The sequence below is a fragment of the Crassostrea angulata genome, chromosome 5, assembly GCF_025612915.1.
Source record: "Crassostrea angulata isolate pt1a10 chromosome 5, ASM2561291v2, whole genome shotgun sequence".
Classification (NCBI taxonomy): Eukaryota; Metazoa; Mollusca; class Bivalvia; order Ostreida; family Ostreidae; genus Magallana; species Magallana angulata.
The window spans coordinates 45,451,143-45,470,939 of record NC_069115.1 but is presented as its reverse complement, the minus strand read 5'-3'; the positions used below and the strand labels follow the sequence as shown (position 1 = coordinate 45,470,939).

The window sequence follows — 19,797 nt, the reverse complement described above, 5'->3', positions numbered from 1 at the left end:
ATATCACAAGATACAATTGAATATATTTGCATATAAGAGGTCACAATACGTCCTATGTTGACTTTACAACAAAAAGAAGGACAGCTGATAAGTTAAAACGAAACAAATGTAGGTTCGAATAGGCTTCCGTAAAATCTTGGTTTTCGCTTAAGTCTTTGTCTGATATTCTGTAACTCAATCAATAAAATATAAATTTCCTTTCAAGGCGTTGTGGAATGTATTCAAATTTAGCAATCTTCTAGTTGTCATATCATACCAAATATATTTCGCAATATCCGCAAATTTTTGTCATAAATTATTTATATTTTATTTTATGCAAAATAGAGTCCAATACAAAATCTAAGGGTTAGACTTGTACTGTGGTTTCATTGATATTCAAGGGTATCAATTTTCGTGGATAAAGTGAAAATCACAGTTTCAAGGATACGTAAATTCGTGGCGAATGACCCTATCAATACAAAATATTAGTAGAAATTTCAGTTCAATAAATATTAAATTTCAAGGATAAACTTAACAACGAAATCAACGAAAATTTGTATTAAACTAATATTGATGAAACCACAGTATATAGTTTAACCATTCATCGAATAATCAAAGTGTGATGATGAAACATTGAATATAAAGACTTCTTAACTGTGAACTTTTATCATGTATAGGACAAAGTTCGATATAACTTATTATTATGCCCCTCGTCGAAGAGGGGAGGGCATATTGCTTTGTTGCTATCCTCTGTTTCTCTGTCTGTATGTCAGTCGGCCCACCAACAGTCTCCGTTCATTTTCATCGCAGGGGTTGCACATATTGAAATGAAATTTATCATACAGGTTTGTTATAATTGTAAAATCTTGGTCAAGTTTGTTTTTGGTACAATCATTTTCGAAACACCCTATCACATTGTGTATGGGTTTTTTCTTTGTTTAAAATCCGTAAAGGTCACTCGATTTGTTAGCTATGTTTTATATCCGACAATACCCGCCTGCTTGAAATTGGCTTTTCATAATTAATTTCAATATTAAGAAATACTATAATCTATTAAATTAAATTCAGCAATGAGTCCTCAAGAAATTTAACTTACACTACTAGTCATACATTTCGTTGTGCTGAAACCTAATCAAACCTATCATTAGCTAATTTGCTTCCCTTCATCTAGAATTTACAATGAGTATGTTCAAATTTTAAAAATTTCCTTGGCTATTAAATAAAACTTCCACACACGCAAAATAATGCCAAGGTCATTTTGGCTCACAAAATTGTGAAACACAGTGAGTTTTGGACATCAATAACAATTAAGTGGATCAGTGACTCTGCTACAATCCTTTTCACCTTCACTTTTAGAAATCTTTACAATCCCAGTAGATAAAAAGATTTTTATGACTGTGGTTATGCACTTTCCTAATAATTATATCCATCAGTAGAAGTTGGGTAATTGATTGCTAATTCGTTTTTGATTTTTATTTCACGGAAATCACGTTTGATTTATAGAGCGTATAATTCTACTTTGTTTCGTGATACAGATTCATCAAAAAATAAAAATTGTCGTTTGTATAGTAAAAAAAAAAATACGTTTCACATGATAAGTAGTTTTTCCATTCATGAAATAAAACTTTTTTTAAAGCAATTGCGTCTTGTTAAAATAGAACTTTTGGTTCACAGACATACCCAACCAAGAGCAAAAATTATGATATGAAATATGTTATAAAAACATATGATTTCAAATAGGTTTTGCTATTTTAAAAGAAAATAAATTCTACATCCAATTATTGATCAAGCTTGGTAATTAATGAACTGTTTGTTGAGCTGCTGGCCAAAAATTACACTTCGTTTTTTCATTTTTCATCATCAAAAGATACTCATTTTATTGCCATTTCTTACCATTTCTTTTCAATGACTTAGAGTACAATCTTTATTAACTCTAAATGCAATATTCAAATCCATGTCACAATCTATATATAATTTGTTGCATTGTCTTTTTCATTACATTATTAACACATCGACATAGAAACAAGATACTTATTCAATTAAAATATAAAGTAAGTTGATCATACCTAACCATAAAACCAATAAACGGTTCTCTGATTGTAAGATCATAGTGTTACAGATGCATAGCTTAAAGCCATTATTTGGTTGAGACTGTCATGTTTCATTTGTATTGAATATAATTTTAGAAAGTCCTCGTTAAAATGAAATTCATTTATTTGAAATTAGTAATATGAATATTTTCTCTTATAAATTGAATGGTTATTCCAAAACCTCCTCCGCTTAATATAGTGTAGAGAGTAAGAGTACTTATTTTACACATTTGTGAATGGGTGTTTGATTACTGCACTACTAGTTTCCTGATTTATCGTTGTTTTACATGAAAAATTATACACAATTAATGGGATAGGTTCTAAGCCCAAATTACGTAGTACAATTCTGTCTAACACATGTTCCATTGCTACCTTAATCCTAGTATTGATAAAAGTTGGGCGATCTGTTTCATATTTCTTAATCCCAATTAATTCATTAACAACAATATCATTGTAAAACCTCTGTGCTAGAAATAACACTCTGGTTCCCAGGGACGAATAATATTTTCCCGTAAAAGTTGTAGAATGGAAATAAAAAAGAGATCCCGCGTGAATACATTATGTCCATAATTGAGATTATAGACAGATTATTTGTGTGACGTGTGATCCAGAGGATGTCTGTTCGTTATAAAACTGCAGACGGCGGAGAGAATTATAAAGACGGGGAAAATGGTGCTAATGTTTGTATAAAATGTGTGATTTTTCATACTATTTTGTTATAGATATAACCGTAAACGTTAACATTATTACAATCATGAAGGTGACAGTTGATTTTTATTCTTTTGTGATAAGAGTTATGTGGACTTCTTTATGTTCTGTTTTCGTGCATGGACATACCGATACTTCATATTATGCAGATTTAGGTAAGAAAAAATGTCTTTATAATCACTATTCCTTAGTTCTTTTATTGTTCTAACACAATAAATGTCATACATTTATGTGTTATTAAATGTATTTTTATTTAAAAATTTCTCGTTCTTTGGTGATTTATTGATATGCTTTACAAACATTTACTACAAAAGGGAATATATCAAAATTATGATATACATCAATTTTTAAAATTATGTTTACTTAAAAATTGTTTTTTAAAATATCTAAAAATCAATGAGTAAGTAAAATGTGGTTTTTATGTTTTCAAAGCTTGTCATTTTGCTTTTTCTCTTATAAAATAACGAACTTTTTTATGGTATTTTTTAAGAGTAACACATGATACAAAATTGTGTTCATCACTGTTGAAAACTTTGCAAATAGATTTGAATTTTTAATATTGCATTTGAATCATAAATATTACAATATTTGATACTTTAATACTTAACACATGATATATGATTTTATAATCCTGTAAATTCAGAAGAAAAACGAATTAGCAATGTTGCCCATGAATCAGATAACAATTTTATAATCTTTAACACTTGTCAGTTGCGTCCGTACAATTTTAAATCAGTGGAAAATATTTCCGATTTTCCCCCTATTTTGACATTTTTCATTTGGTTTCCGGATAAACACAAGTAAAGGTCAAACCGCTTTTTTAAATGTAAAATATTTCTAAACATAAAGCTTTAAACAAAGCATCATATATTTTTTTTTAACAAATGAACGAGATGTTTATCTTCTAAAGTTTACCAGACGCTGATGTGAAATGGCAGAAGATTATTGCGAAAAGTACCGTCCTTCGTATAACTCGTTCCTTGCTAAAAGGAACGCCCTTTGATAAGGCAGATGATATTTGAACTGATATTTAAAGCATCATTATTTCTCTTTTTTTTCTAGATTTTTGATACAGCAGTGTCAGGCATACATAGATAAAATATTTGATTAATACAAAAAGGTTATATTCCGGATAAAAACTCTTATACAGTTTAGTTTTTTAAGGAGATTTGATGATCAAAAATTTAACCATCAGGTCTGCTGTAAACTTTTAAATACGATATTTTAAACTGTAAAACACAAACTTATTTTAAACCATAAACTGTTATTCAGACAAAAATTCAATATTTTAGCTTTAAAATTCATGTATTGAGCTCTTCGTTTACAGAAGGTAAATATAGCCTAAAAATGGCCGTGGCCATCCAGCTCTCTTAACTCGAATTCTTTAGCGTCAGTCTTTTTAGTCTTTTCAATAAATTAAGAAAGACATAAAATATTGAATTTAAAATTTACATTCTGATTCTCTTTATTTAAAGAATTGAAGTAAAAGTTGTGTTTTGTATCTATCGGTGGCTTAAAATGATTTTGACCGAATTGGACGTTTCATTATGCCCCAGGAGTCGTTATTCAATAGTAATTATTCATCTATACTAAAATGTTGAAAGTATGAAATAGGCAATTCTTGCACCTCTAATATCAAAAGTTCATTAAAAGGAGTAAGTTTTATATATTTGCTACGAAGGGAAAGTGTCAAGAAGTTCGTTAGAATTTACTAAACATAAGTAAATTTTATATGTCCGCTATATTCGACATGTGCAGCAGTAAATTTGAGCGCTTTACTCTAGCAGATAGCAAATTTAATATTCGTTTTACCATCTCGTGCCATGTTTTACTATGCGATAATTGCCTAAGGAAAGAGATGGGTAGATTTTGTGGTCTATATTTACCAGAATCAATGAACAGCGAGTATTAATACTATTTTCAGTCAATGAAGAGCTCAAGTGCTCGGAAGGAAGCAATGCTTGTCTCTGTAGGGTAATTGCCCTGATTTCAAATAATCAGACTAATTTCTATGTACTGCAGTCGGGTGTCTTTTGGCGCACATCTCCGCACTCTTTTGCAGAGGCAATGAATTAAATTGAATTCCTATTAACACAACGTGGACTATTTTTACTACTTGACTGAAAGGTTTTCTTAAAATTTAAAACAATACAAACATTTTAACCCTCTTATATCTGGAAGTTAATGAAAATTGTCCCTTGACTATAGCAAACAGTCAACGATTTATGCCACTGGCATATAAGAAAGATTTGATCAATGTGTGATCAATGTTGTAAATTATTAATTCGTGAGTTTAGATATAAATAATTAATTTAAGTTCAGAACACAGAGCAGTTTATCGATTACATAGATTGTTACATGATTTATGATATCATTGATATCAAAAAGAATGTTATAACCTAGATATGTTCGCCAGATGAATATGCAATAAACTTGTCTGAGTTTATTCATGCCTTTACTTTCCTGTTCTAAGATAGTTTTTAGCCTTTTTTGTAAGTGTATTTGATATCTATAAGATCCAATACATAGCTGTTAAATTTCCGGTACATTCCTAAACTCAGACGCATCCTATTTGTTAGACAAACCTTAAACCTATAAAAGCAATAATGTAAATGGACATCGATTCATGATCAGGTGCTTGGAGCTGATGGCGGGCACTCCACCGCTATCCCGGGGTGACATGAACCCCTACACACGAATTAAAGTAATGAAACAAGAGAATTTTGAATAGATGAAGATTTAATTTTCCTGATGACTTAAAATTCACCAATTTCACAGAAAGAAATGAGTGACTGTAATTGGTTACTTGCCTTTATTTGATATATTCCGGATTAATCCCTTTAGATACAAGTTCGACTTCTGCCTTCATTCACCCTACTTCTTGACAAAAAAGTAACCTAATTAAAATACACAATGAGAGACAATAGCGGTTAGTTTCCAAATGTCACAGTTGATAACTTTTTAGGCTGTGGGCAGATTCTAGCACATTTTCGGACCATAAAAAGATGACAGATGATCAATCATTATAGTATTATTTATCCTCAAATTCAAAAGAGTGCAAGACGGTATAAACAAGGTTGCAACAACTGTGGGTGACATTTCATCAATTCAAAAGATCAAAGATGATCTTTTCAATAGCCGAAACTACAAATGTGTCTATTAACATTTCACTAGTGATTTTAATTCTGTTAATGGCAAAATCAGCACAGATAATCCCTCAATCTACCAATACATTAGGGACATTATTGTATCATTTGGGTGTCTCCTTACTTGTGACTAAGAGTAACCCATACCTTCAACCTGCTTGATATGGTCACACATATCAGTTAAGTGATATGTCGGCAAAGTTGTTTCCTTTGTATTTAGAAAACTATACTCCAAGCTGTTCATTACATCTCAAATAATCTATAATTCTCATTTCTCAATAATTTTAGGTAAAGAATTTTACGAGCCTCATCGGAGCAATAGTCAAAATTACATAAAGAGTATATCAGTCTCACACGCCCGAGAGCTGGATAAAGAGCACCTGAGGGGTTTATATAGCAAACTCAATAACCTACCAGAACTAATGAACCGAAGATTTCAGGTGGGATCCAAGCCTCCCCCAGTACCTGTTGATACCTATAGTTTTCAGGTATGCAAACTAAAGTAAACTTATTGCATTTTAAGTTTTCTTGAAAAATGGGTGTTAGAGTATTATTTAGGTGTGTTGTTATATTTTTTTTTTATTATTCATTCTCAGGGTAACATTTAATCTCCAAATCAATTGATCAATTATAAACAACATCATAACGTCTAGCAATAGTTATTCTTAGTAGCAATATCCTATTTAATGTTGGTAAAAATCTATTGTCAGGAATATTCTTCGTAATTTGCAAAATTATTCTCACTACTGAAATGAATATGATTGTTTTTTATTCATTGACGGAATGTAAGTTTAATTGGTCTTGCAATCATAAACATAGACAGATCAAATGAATGAAAAGTTTAGAGCAGCACATTTATTCCAACAATCTAATAATTATATACATATAAAATTTCCGGATTTTTAAAAACTTTTGATCTCTTGAACTCTTGATCTCTCGACGTTTAATCATAGTCTCCTAAGATTCGAGTTATTAAAATTTACTTGTATTTAGAAAAAAATACATTTACAAAAAACAAACAGCTACTATTTTCACTTAGAACACACGAGACGTTTCTCAATTTCAGATAATTTTCCATGAAAGATTAATCCTTATTTATTTGCATTGAAAACTGTAAATGCCAAACGTTCAATGTACATTTCCAGGCTAATTTTTTGGTTAAAATATTTTTGAATGTTCCTTAGAATAGCATGCAAAATGCAATTGAATAAATATAAATAAAGTCTTAGTACATATATTTTTCATCGAAACCATATATAGAAAAAAAAATATCATATAACATGAACCAAAATTAAGGAAATACATTGTGGAAATCATCACATTGCGGAAATAGGAAAAATTAGAAAATATTGAGAGAAAGGTCTCGTCTGAGCTTAAGGTTTAATTTTTTGCTATATTACTAAAGGTAGAATTGATTTTTTTTTCATTTCGTATTTGTTATCTAGCTATGATCTATACACATCTTTCGAAAAATAAAATTTCAAGACTTTATTTCAAGAAACTTGACAAGTGTAAATTCTTCATTATTAGAAACGAAACTCGGTTGACCTGCTGCGTGCGCAGCCAGTGTGCCCCTATAAAACTGAATGGCGTCTTATACATCGTGCTAAGAACATCAACGATTCGGAGGTGATAGTGTTTCAGCCAGAAATTGAAACCGATGGCTTCCAGTGGTTTTACACCGCTACTTGTGATAGAACGGCGTCCTTCCTAGCCGACCCAGAATGTCCCTCGTGCTGTAGAGGAATAGACACCACTCGGTAAGTTTCCTGGATTATTCCCCTTATTTACGGTAATAAAAAACACCGCTAGGTAAGTTATCCGGATTGTTCCTCCAATTATAGGAAAAATACACATCAATAGGTTAGTTTCTCGGTGTGTCCCTCATGTTGAAGGTTAATGGAAATTTATGGTAATTGATCACTGACAGTTCACTTAATTAGCCGTCCTGTTGTAAGGCATTAGACACTAGCATTAGACAGAGGTAATTTTTCCGCTTTGTTCATCATGTAAGTAACCTCTATTGGGATTTTGTGTCTGGCGTTGATGTCTTTACGAAATAAGACCATGTCAATTCAGATCTAAGTCACATTATCGTGTATTGTGCTTATAAGGCTTAGGTCGTGGTTTACATGTCATTTTAACTATTAAATCTAAAAGGCAACGAGATCTAGTCAAGCTTGTCTAAACAATTCGCCATCAAAGACGTACATGTATTAGAACGGTAACTTACCATTATGCATTTAACAATATTTGGGGCTTTATTAAGCTTAAAATTGAAGTTGCATAGCTTTACATTTTAAACAGTTTAACTGTATGGGTTTTATTTTCTAGATATGTCTCTAGCTGTGTTCCGAAGAAATCTTACATCATGGCGTACGCTCGACAAGCTCAAGAGTTAAACTACGACTGGACCTGGATTCAAATTGACACCGGATGCAGCTGTGCGATATCATCGCGTTCGGGCGTCTAATGACCTTAATAGCGTTAAAGTAGTTTATTGACAAAGGGAAAAAAAATTATTATCTTACATGAAGGAATCTAATATGTATGTGTGGAATGTTTACATGCTATAAGCAACGATATCTTTTGCTTTCTGTATTTCATTTTATAATATTTATTATATTTAGAATTAAGTTATTCAAGAACATCAGACAAGGGCACAGACGGAAGTTTATGTGTATCTATAATTCCTTAAGATATTTGTACTTAACATGTTCATTTTATGATGAAATGGTGAAAACGGTTTAAAAGATTTAGAAAAGATTCAAACATAATTTTTTTTGTTTATTTAGTCTTTGTTTTTGAAACAAGATCTATTCAATACAAACAACTGTGAGATTAGGAAATTGATTGTAGTTTACTTTAATAAAATATTCTTTTAATAGTGACTTTTCATCGAATATTTGTTAAAAAGCACCTTTTTATATTAAAAAAAAATTGAAATCTTGTTAATATTTAAATTCGAACATTCATTTGATTCATAACATTTATTATCAAGTTACAAAGAATTGGAGTAACCAAACGGTTAAGCGTCAAAGTAATGATCAAAAAGCGTCACAGATATTTGTGTTATTTTCAAAAACAAAAGTTCCAATGAAACGGAGACAATGGAAAAACAACAAAATTAGAACATTATTATAATTCAAATTTAATAATACCAATATTTGACAATGCATTCAGAACAATTTGTCGACTTTTTGATTAACTTATAGATTCATATTGTTATGAAAAGTAATAGTGTATTTTAAAACGTTTAATCGATAATTAATCTCCAAAAGGCAAATAATAAACTTACAAACATGAAAATAAAGCTTATGAATAAACAAAGTATTTCTCTTAAAAATATTAACAACAACAGCAAAATTCCAGCAAATGTGCAAGGGACTACATGTTGAATTAGTTTTCATTTTTCTGTAAAGCAGAAAAAAGCGGTACACCTTACAAGAGCCAATTGTTTTTTCACTCTAAAAATGTAATACAAAGAACATTGAAACAGAAGTAATATAATATCTTTGTCTACATTTCAATCCTTCGCTAAAATCAAGGTGATGCTATCTTTTCTTTTTGTCCAAAGATTTTAAATAGTCCATCATACTAGTACTAGATTTTTTAAAACTCACATCCAGAAGATAAAAATTCAGGGCCAATTTACCTTTACGAGCTCAGTTTTGATTTGAATTTTACTTTTAACACTAGCTGTTCCTTTAGCAAAGTTTATGAATGCAGACCGTAGATGAATCGCTATTGGTTACAATACGATTTTAATTCTATACGTCGTAATAAAGTACAACTTTTAATTGCTTCACTAAACTCAAATGTTATAGTATATATTAGCATGATTTTGCTTTTTTAGATGGATTTTGCAATAATCTTTCGACATCTAGCAAGTGCTAAGATAGCAATGCATTCCTTCCATAACTTTAACGTTGTATAAAAGGATTCAGATTATTTCGACTAGGTAAGGCAAATGAGTTTACTGGATTTTAACATAAATGCTTTCTACAAAAGCTTCACGTTGTGCAGTTACAGTTTCGAACGTTTGTGACGTCACAACTGCCGGCCTGTATCTGTAGGACCACCACAATGTAAGTGATCAGCGTTCCGGCTATCTGTGAAGAAAAGTTGATGATATATTTACATTCAATGTATATATCCCCTTATGTTTTCATTGGAAATCTGCGACGTTTAATTTCCTATAAATACACTTTACTAATTCATGTGCCATGAGCACAAAAGTAAACGTCACCACGTGTTTTGAGTACTGTGGTTTCGTCAATATTCGTTGAATACCAATTTTCGTGGATTTCGTATTTAAGTTGATCCACGAAATTAAATGTTCATTAAAATGCATTAACATTTTGTATTGATGGGGTCATTTGTCACGAATTTACATATCCTTAAAACTGATTTTCACTTTATACACGAAAAATTGATCCCCTTGAATATTAATTAAACCCCAGTATATTTATTTTTTCATGATTGAATGAAAAGTTCAATCTTACATAACGAATTTAATATGTAAATATGAAAATTAATCATTCCGTTATATCTACTCCTTAATGACAAGAGGCCCATGGGCCACATCGCTCACCTGAACAGCAGTTCCTTGTAACATTACATTTCGTAGCATATGCTTTTTCTATTTTAAACATTGAACCCCTTTCTTGGGACCCAGTTATGGTCCGAGGTTTATGGTTGGCTTGAACAACATAAACAGTAACATAGGAATGAAAATGTGTAGCACTGCGGTAAGACCGCACGTACACAACCTGAAAAACTGAACGTAGCAGAGTTCCACTTCAAGAGAAATAACTCTCAGACTGTACAGAACATCAAGAAAGATAACTCTTGGTTTCACTACATTAGAGTTTACACAATTTGAGGATCCTTGCATAATAATCTCACAAACTGTAGCATTATAGTTCTCGAGAAAAACTTTTTAAAAACATTTTCAATATATCTTTCTATGTTAAACTTTGAACCCCTCTTGGGGCCACAGTATTAGTCCAGGGCTAAAGTTTTAATTATTTGGAATCTACATTATTTAAGGATGCTTGCATAGTTATCTCACAAGCTGAAGCATTATAGTTCCCTAGGAAAAGATTTTTCAACATTTTCCCTCTATATTTCTATGCTAAACTTTGAACACCTCTTGGGGCCCCAGTATTAGATTGAGGTCACAGCTTTTATAATTTCGAATCTACACTATTTGAGGGTGCTTACGTAGTTATCTGACAAATTGATGCATTGTAGTTCTCGAAAAGAAGATTTTTAAACATTTTCCATATATACCAGTACTTCTACATTTAACTTTAAACCCATCTTGGGTCCCTAGTATTAGTCCAGGGGTCACTATTTTAAAACTGTCCAACCTTCATTATCCAAGGTTGTATGCATGATAGTAATCTCACAAATTGAGGCATTGTAGTTCTCGAGAAGAAGATATTTTAACGTTACCTTTATATTTCTATAATAAACTTTGACCCCATCTTGGGGCCCCAGTATTGGTCCGGGGGTCACGATTTTACCAATTAGGAATCTACATGAGCGAAGGCATAGAAATTCCACAAACTAAAAATTTGTAGTTCTTGAGAAGAAAATTTTTAAACTTTTCCTTTATGTTTTTTAAAATGTTTAAATTTTGAACCCCTCTTGGTGCCCATCAATTGTCCAGGAGTTACAATTTTTTGAATCTACATTATTTAAGGATGTACATGTATGCATAGTCATATCCCAAACAGTTGCACTATAGTTCTTGAGAAGAAGATTTTAAAACATATCCTATATATGTTAAAATCTAAACCCCTACTGGGGCCCCACTTTTTGTTCAGGGGTCACGATTTTTACAATCTTCACTATATATACAACCGTTTCTGTATGTATTGGCATTTTTGGTGAAGTGGTTTTTGAGAAGAAAATTTTTAAACATTTTTCATATGTAGTTCTATGTTAAACTTTGAACCCCGCCTGGGGCCCCAGTTTTGATTTGAGGGTCACGATTTCTACAATATAGAATCTTCATTATACATACAAGCTTTTGTGTAAATATTGGCATTTCTGGTGCAGTGGTTCTTGAGAAGAAGATTTTTTAAACATTTTCCTAAGGTATATCTATGTTAAACTTTGAACCCCGCCTGGGGCCCCAGTTTTCGTCCGAGGGTCACGATTTTTACAATTTAGAATCTTCACTATATATACAAGCTTTTGTGTAAATATTGGCATTTCTAGTGCAGTGGTTCTTGAGAAGAAGATCTTTTAAACATTTTCCTAAGGTATATCTATGTTAAATTTGAACCCCGCCTGGGGCCCCAGTTTTGGTCCGAGGGTCACGATTTTTACAATTTAGAATCTTCACTATATATACAAGTTTTTGTGTAAATATTGGCATTTCTGGTGCAGTGGTTCTTGAGAAGAAGATTTTTAAAACATTTTCCTATGTATTTCTATGTTAAACTTTGAACCCCGCCTGGGGCCCCAGTTTTGGTTCGAGGGTCACGATTTTTACAATTTAGAATTTTCACTATATATACAAGCTTTTGTGTAAATATTGGCATTTCTGGTGCAGTGGTTCTTGAGAAGAAGATTTTTAAAGACATGCACCCTATACTTACTGTTTCGCAATTATCTCCCTTTTGAAAAGGGCTGTGCCCTTTTTTTTACAATTTATAACCCCCTTTCCATAAGGATGCTTTGTACCAAATTTGGTTAAATTTGGCCCAGTGGTTTTTGAGAAGAAGTTGAAAATGTGAAAAGTTTACAGACGGACGGACGGACAGACAGACAGACAGACAGACAGACAGACGGACGGACGGACGGACGGACGGACGGACGGACGACGGACAACGGGTGATCAGAAAAGCTCACTTGAACCTTCGGTTCAGGTGAGCTAAAAAGGATTTTTTCTACAAAGTTTCTGGCACTATATTTTTAGTCGCGGAAGAGAACTAAATAGCATGTTAAAATGGCTGTTCCGTGTATGTTTCATATCCATGACTAAGAGCGTAGCTGATGTCTTTACAGTGACAATACACATTATATATCATAAAGATAAACAGCATTATGAATATAAATATAAGCTTTGTATGCTTAATTTTGGATGTCGTCGGTTCTGTAACACACCATGCGGTGCAGACAAATTATCATACTGCACTAACTGCACCGCTTGGCGTGTTACAGGACCGACGACATCCAAAAATAAGCATTCAATGCTCAAGATGATGATGATGATGATGATGATGATGGCGATGATGATGATGATATTCAAGTGTGCATAGTGTGTGGTTTCTGCTTACGTTTTAACACATTGCTGAAACATTACGTGAAAGATGAATTTTATAGTTTAGCGTTCTGTAGATCTAAATTAATATTAGTAAAAAGTGTTTAATCAATATACTTTACCATAAGAAATGTTGAACCATCCATTATAAACATGCCGTATATGTTTATTCCTATTGTCTGGCTTGTCACCTGGGTTATGAACATCTGTAACTATTGTACAATAATCAGTTATAATTTAACAGATGAAATTAAAAATAAAGCATTTATACAAATACGTATAATTATATATGCCGAAGTCTATATAGTTGAAAACAAAAACACTTTCCAACAAGTGTTCTTAAGCTATATGTCTTTAAAACTGTCTTCCTTTCAGCTGTAGAAACCAAAAATACATTTGTAAAAGTAAAACTGATGCAAATTGTTCTCATGCTTTGGGGTTCAAAAAAATATTTCCAATGAATTCAATTTTACGTCTGCAAAACAAAAAATGAGAATAAATAGTTATTTAAAACTTTATTTTAGCTATGACATTTTAAAAGAAATTAATGACCGGGCGGAGCATGCTGATTATTAGATTGATTATGAGTTTTATAAATGACAAAAAATGATATGATAAATGCAATTTTATCGAGGTTTTACGAAAAATATAAAATGATTACACAAACCAAATAAGTTGTAAAAAAAAAAATACCTGATACTTGGCATCAGTTGACAGTGATTTTACGCTCAACTCTAGCAAACTTTGCAGAACACTGTGAGCCTGAAAGGTTCAATGAAATCTCAATATCGTGTAATTATTTGATGGATTATCCTTATAGAAATATTGATTAATTGAAAAATGGGCTTTTAATTAGAGATACTAGTAGTTTTATTTTCTACTTGTGTCCTTAATTCAAGTTTGATATACAATGTTGTAAAGTTCTAAGCACTGACTGTAATTTATCGTGTCAACCTGTCCATTTATTTTCTGGTTTTTGAGGTCGGATCTAAAAGACTAGATCACATATACTGTATCATAAAAGATCATAGAACGTTGTTTGTAAACAATTCAGAACGGGTTGTTGTAAAAATGCCGCTGAAAGTTTTTATAAGGATTATAGAGCTTTTCTTTCTGTGTTTTATTTTTTTTATTTGCATACTAGATTTTCCTTTCAAAATTCGAAATCAAAAACTATATATTTGAATTCTGTTATTCTATTTGCACTTATGATATCACAATTTATATTCATAATTTATACTCATAATTTATCAGATACACGGGGAAATTTAGAATAAATATTTTTTAAAATAAAATGCAAATATACCTTAGAAAATTTTGAATCTAATCTTACAAAGCACTGGAGAAAGAAAAGAGATAAAAGAAGACGAAAACAGAATCAAATCCATACAAAACAGATGGTTATTCAGATCCATGTGGATGAACAAAAATGATATAAAAACAAGTTTATTTATAAAAGATGAGAAATGATAGAACGTTATATGTTACATTAAAAATTTAAAATTAAAGGTTTCTAAACTTAATTATGACAACTTGTTCAGTTTAGAAATCTTTGATTTTAAACTTTTACTATATATTTACTAAAACAATGCAATACAAAAGAAATGAAATATCATAAATATCATATCGATCCAGAATAACAACGCTTGACATGTTTTGTAAGTTGATATAAGTTTGATATTAGAGCGCCTGAGAAAACAAAATACAAGTGTTAGAAATTAAAACATTGAGGTTTAAAACAGTAAGTATAAATTAAACGAGAGAGAGAGAGAGAGAGAGAGAGAGAGAGAGAGAGAGAGAGTTTGTGGATCTGATAAGAGTTGCATAGATCTAGATTCGTAGTCAATATAGGTATTTTTTATTGTGACTTTAAGGATTACAGTTAGCCCTTATTTGAAAGAAGAAACTTTTGCTTTGAAAACGATATTAAAAAGTTAAGAAAGAAAAATACTCGAAGATATTTGCTTGTATGATATCACTTATGGTATCGCTTATGTTTATTTCGTAGAGTTTCAAATTGTAATCGTTCCTAACTACTGTGAGAATGAATAAAACATTAGAATGACAGCCTAGCTATTTCCATTGTTTAAAACACGCATACAAACAAAATAATGTCTAAGAGCAAACAAAATTTCATATTGAAGAGACATCTCAGCTAACCAAATACAAATATATGGTAATAGTGTGCACCATACTTTTGAATTGATGATAGCGCCCGTGGCTGTTATTAAGCAGACTGCAATTGTGTTTGTAAAGAGTAGTGAAGCCAGGATCATCACATCAAATAGTCCCAGCGTACTGTACACAACCCCATACACAGTCAGGCAGATACTGGGCAGCATGATAATGTAGAGTAGCAGAACATTTGGTTGTATGATACTGTTTGCAGTCTGTAGCAATTCGGTCACCTGAAAGTGCCGCCATCTTAGATTTCGAACTTCCGACTCGGTAACTTCGGTTTGTTGCTTGATAGTGTCCGCTGTTTTTGTTACGTCGTGGAATTCCTGGATAATCAGGTAGGATAGAACGAAAACAATTACTAATTGTAAGAACATAGAAAAAGACAAAATAGTGACTGTAAAGGAGTCAATGGCGGATACCAAATCGTACACATATCCATCTGTGTAGCGAAAAGGCAGTAGGCGACTGACCAAAACCCCCGATTCATCGAAAATTCGAGAACTAGATACAATGTTCGAACTTGCCAAAGAATATATACTTAAAATAACAGTAAAAATTGATATCCCTGTAATTCTTCTTTTCAACTTCCGAACGTTTGTCGCAAAACCATTTTCTGCTTGAAACACCGAAAACTTTGCAAGAACTCGTGGTAAATTCCGCGTGGTGTTGATGATCAAAACAGGATACATCACGATGTCACTTATGTTTGCCACCGCAAAGACTATTCGGCCCATTAATTTATCCGAAAAATCACTATTGGTCATAAATCCAGCTATGATTCTGATAACATTTGCAAGTGCCATTGCCATCACCAGAACATCGAAAAGGATTCTTGCCAATACCAATTTAGTCCATCGAAAGTTTTCAAAATAAAAGCCACTGACTTTAAGTATTAAAATTGGATAATGCAATGCTTCTTCAACGGTGGGATTATCATATTTTTTTCCATTTTCTTCTGGCATTGGTGAAACATTTCGAACACGATTCATCATGACTCCAGTGTGTGAGTTATCAATTGCTATATTATCACCAAGATTTTTTTCATCAAAATGATGCGAGAAATTCATTTGATCCATTTAATTTAATTGCGTTGATCGAGATCTCACCGAAATGTTTGTTTAATAAATAGTGTAAATAGACGCCATCTGATCATTGCAGTCCCTAGTATTATGACAAAGTATTACATAAACAAGAAGCCCAGGGGCCACAGTGCTCACATCCGAGCACCAATAGCCAAAACTCTGATTCAATGATCATAATAGTATCAAATTCAAAATATCTTGGCAATTAAGAACAGTAGAATTAACACAAAAAGTAAAAGTATCTACCCATTTTATTTATATATAACCAAACACTTTTGTTAATTTTGATTTTTATTGAATCCTTTTAAAGAATCCCCCTCCCTCTATGGCGCCACTTTTCTCCAAGAAATCATGTTAAAACTCAAATCTACACAAATTTCAAGGATGTTTTTGACAGAAGATTTTTAAAGTTGTTTCTCTGTATCTTCCGATGCAAAATTTTACCCACCCTTAATATGGTCCCACCCTAACCCCGGAAATAATAGTCTGAACAAAGCTGGATCTAAACTACCGGCAGATGCTTCCACATAAATTTGAGCTTTTCTTGACTAATTGTTTTTTAGGAAAAGATTTGTGAAAAACAACAATTTTTTTTAATTATTCGAAATTATCTTCAAATAAATAAAACATTACCCTTTATTTGAACAAACTTTAATTCCCTTCAACTAGTGATGCTTTGTGCCAATTTTGGTTTAAATCGGCCCAGTGGTTCTGGAAAAGAAGATGAATATGTGAAAAGTTTACAACAACAACGACAGACAACGGACAAATCTTAATCAGAAAAGCTCGCTTAATTGAGCCTTCGACTCAGGTGAGCTAAAAAATAATATCCATTAAACCATGGAGGGACAATGCATCACATTGTTTACCTTTGAATGGAGATGTTTTTTTCCTACTTTGGATTCTGAGATAAAGGGTTAATTGTTTACTGACATAAAATTGAAGTCAATTGTCTCTATGGTGTTACAACAAATCAAAAAGCAAAAAGGTCAATCAAATATATCATATTTGCTGAGTTCCGACAAATATTACAGGTCGATTGTCCGACATTACAAAAAGGATTTCGTCGACTCAGTCGGCATAGTTAACTTTTATGAAAAGCGACGATTCTGAAGTTGACAACCGCTAAATTAAAGTCTAAAAGTCAGCGCCTCCTGCAAAAGTCAAGCAACCACCTAATCAGTATAATTCATTCAAGACCCATTGCCTCGTTCACAAAAGGGTTGTTTTCCCCGCGAATTAATACATTTTATTGGTAATTTATAAACTGAAAGGTGATTTCTGTTCAATGATGATTTATTCTATTCTGGGCCTTTCTACTGAAATTTTGATTTCTCCAAGAACATTTTCAACATCATGATGAATATACTTTTAAAGTCAAAATAACATAACTAATGAACATTTCAAAGTACTGTTTTATAGACCAGACGTTTGTGAGAAAATGTATAATACTTCCATTGTTTTTCTTTTAATGATACATGTAGATATGCTTTTTACAATGGAACAAAAATAAATTGCTGCTTTTGTTGAATTTGTGAATATCTAACTCATATCAAAACGTAAGAGCAAAAAAAATTCAAATAGAACATACGCATTGCTTACGAATTCTCTTCCCTTTTTGGCCATTTTTCATATCTTATACACAAACAGAAAAAAAAACTTAGCGGTACGTTCACAATCAGTAATATTGTGAAATAAAATATCTCATACAATACAAAATACATGTACATTAACATACGTAGCTAATTTGTGAGGAATGGCCAACACACGATCAATATAAAAAGATCATCCGTATAAATGTTAATGTCGCTCGTTCTAATATACTTTTAAATATAAAGAAATGAAGCAAAGATTATTAAGGTCTTCCGTTGGAAACGGAAGACCTTTCTATTATTGTGCGGGTTAAGATTTTTCTTATTAGGGTTTTCCGTTTTCAACGGAAAACCCTTCTGTTATTCTACGGTTTCTTTTTCTTTATTATTAGGGTTTTCCGTTTTCAACGGAAAACCCTTCTGTTATTCTACGGTTTCTTTTTCTTTATTAGGGTCTTCCGTTTCCAACGGAAGACCCTCTTGTTATTCTACGGTTTCTTTTTCTTTATTCTTATTATTCTTTTTTTTCTTTTTCTGACTTTTTTGGAGCACTATTTCTCAAAAACTACCCAACCGATTTGCACGAAATTTTTAGGAGTGATAGAACATCATCGTCGCTACATATTTTTAAATTTTTGCATGATGACGTCACTTCCGGTTTCAGATATAGACGATTTTGTAAATTTTTAAGGGTCATTTTGTCCACGCATCTCCTCCGAAACTAATCAAGATAGAAGCTTAAAATTTTCAGGGGTTGTAGATGAATGTCTATAGATGTACCCCCATGCTTCCAATTATGAAAATTGCTCAAGGCCTCGAAGCTCGCCTGAGCCTGAAAACTAGCATCAAATTTTTCCACGAAATTTTTGCACATTTTCTGTAATACCTTTCGATGTGCACATAATTTGTTAAAACATATAATGCAAAAGTTGTTTCAATTTTCACGAGCTTTCCTTGGATATCAAGAAAAAGGGGCTGGCCCCTCAAATTAGGGGCCAAGGGGGCTCTAAAGTCTTCTTACAATAACTGTTTACTGAACAATAATTTGTTAATAATTATATAAGCAAAAATGTTCATTGTACAGCTGTTTATCTATACAGTATCATACTTAAGTCATATGTTACGTAATTAGGGGTTTCAAGGGGCCAGAAGTTCAAAACTTTGATCATTTATATTTGAAAAAGGAGAAATATTTTTAAAGGCAATGTAGAACAAAAGTTGCTTAAAATGGTTTTCTTGTCAATATGCTACCTTAAATGTTTTTGTTTATGACCCCATTTAGGAGTTAAAGGGTCTGCCCCTAAAACACATTTGTACAGATATCTCAAGAACGGTTAACATTTCATGAACACTTGTTGAACAAAATATATTTAAATTTGCAAGACCTTAAATTTGATATCAAGAAAAAGGGGCTGGCCTCTCAAATTAGGGGCCAAAAGGGCTCTAATGTTTTTTTACAATAACTTTTTACTGAACAATATTTTGTTATTAATTATAGAAGCAAAAATGTTCATTGTACAGCTGTTCAACTATACAGTACTATACCTAAGTCATATGTTACGTAATTAGGGGTTTCAAGGGGCCAGAACTCAAAATTATGATCATTTATATCTGAAAAAGGAGAAATATTTTAAAAGGCAATGTAGAACAAAAGTTGTTGAAAATAATGTTCTGAACAATATTAAACCAAAAATTATGTTGTTAGTGGCCCAGGTAAGGGGTTAAAGGGTCGGCCCCTAA

At 32.0% G+C, this 19,797-nt stretch overlaps 2 protein-coding genes across 2 annotated transcripts; one reads left to right on the top strand and one right to left on the bottom strand.

Annotated features, from left to right (window-relative positions):
- Positions 1 to 2,699: 2,699 nt before the first annotated feature.
- LOC128185832 (neurotrophin-4-like) lies at positions 2,700 to 8,816 on the top strand. The gene is made up of 4 exons (XM_052855503.1): positions 2,700 to 2,932; positions 6,212 to 6,411; positions 7,454 to 7,683; positions 8,258 to 8,816. Exons 1-4 carry the CDS (start codon positions 2,761 to 2,763, stop codon positions 8,394 to 8,396), a joined length of 741 nt encoding a protein of 246 aa, XP_052711463.1. The 5' UTR covers positions 2,700 to 2,760; the 3' UTR covers positions 8,397 to 8,816.
- Positions 8,817 to 9,100: 284 nt separating this feature from the next.
- On the bottom strand, positions 9,101 to 16,497 carry LOC128184780 (uncharacterized). Its single transcript, XM_052854366.1, has 4 exons — positions 15,398 to 16,497; positions 13,896 to 13,964; positions 13,325 to 13,414; positions 9,101 to 10,035 (listed from the first exon to the last, which is right to left on the bottom strand). The coding sequence occupies exons 1-4, from the start codon at positions 16,457 to 16,459 to the stop codon at positions 9,937 to 9,939; spliced, it is 1,320 nt and encodes a 439-aa protein (XP_052710326.1). The 5' UTR covers positions 16,460 to 16,497; the 3' UTR covers positions 9,101 to 9,936.
- Between the last annotated feature and the right edge of the window lie 3,300 nt (positions 16,498 to 19,797).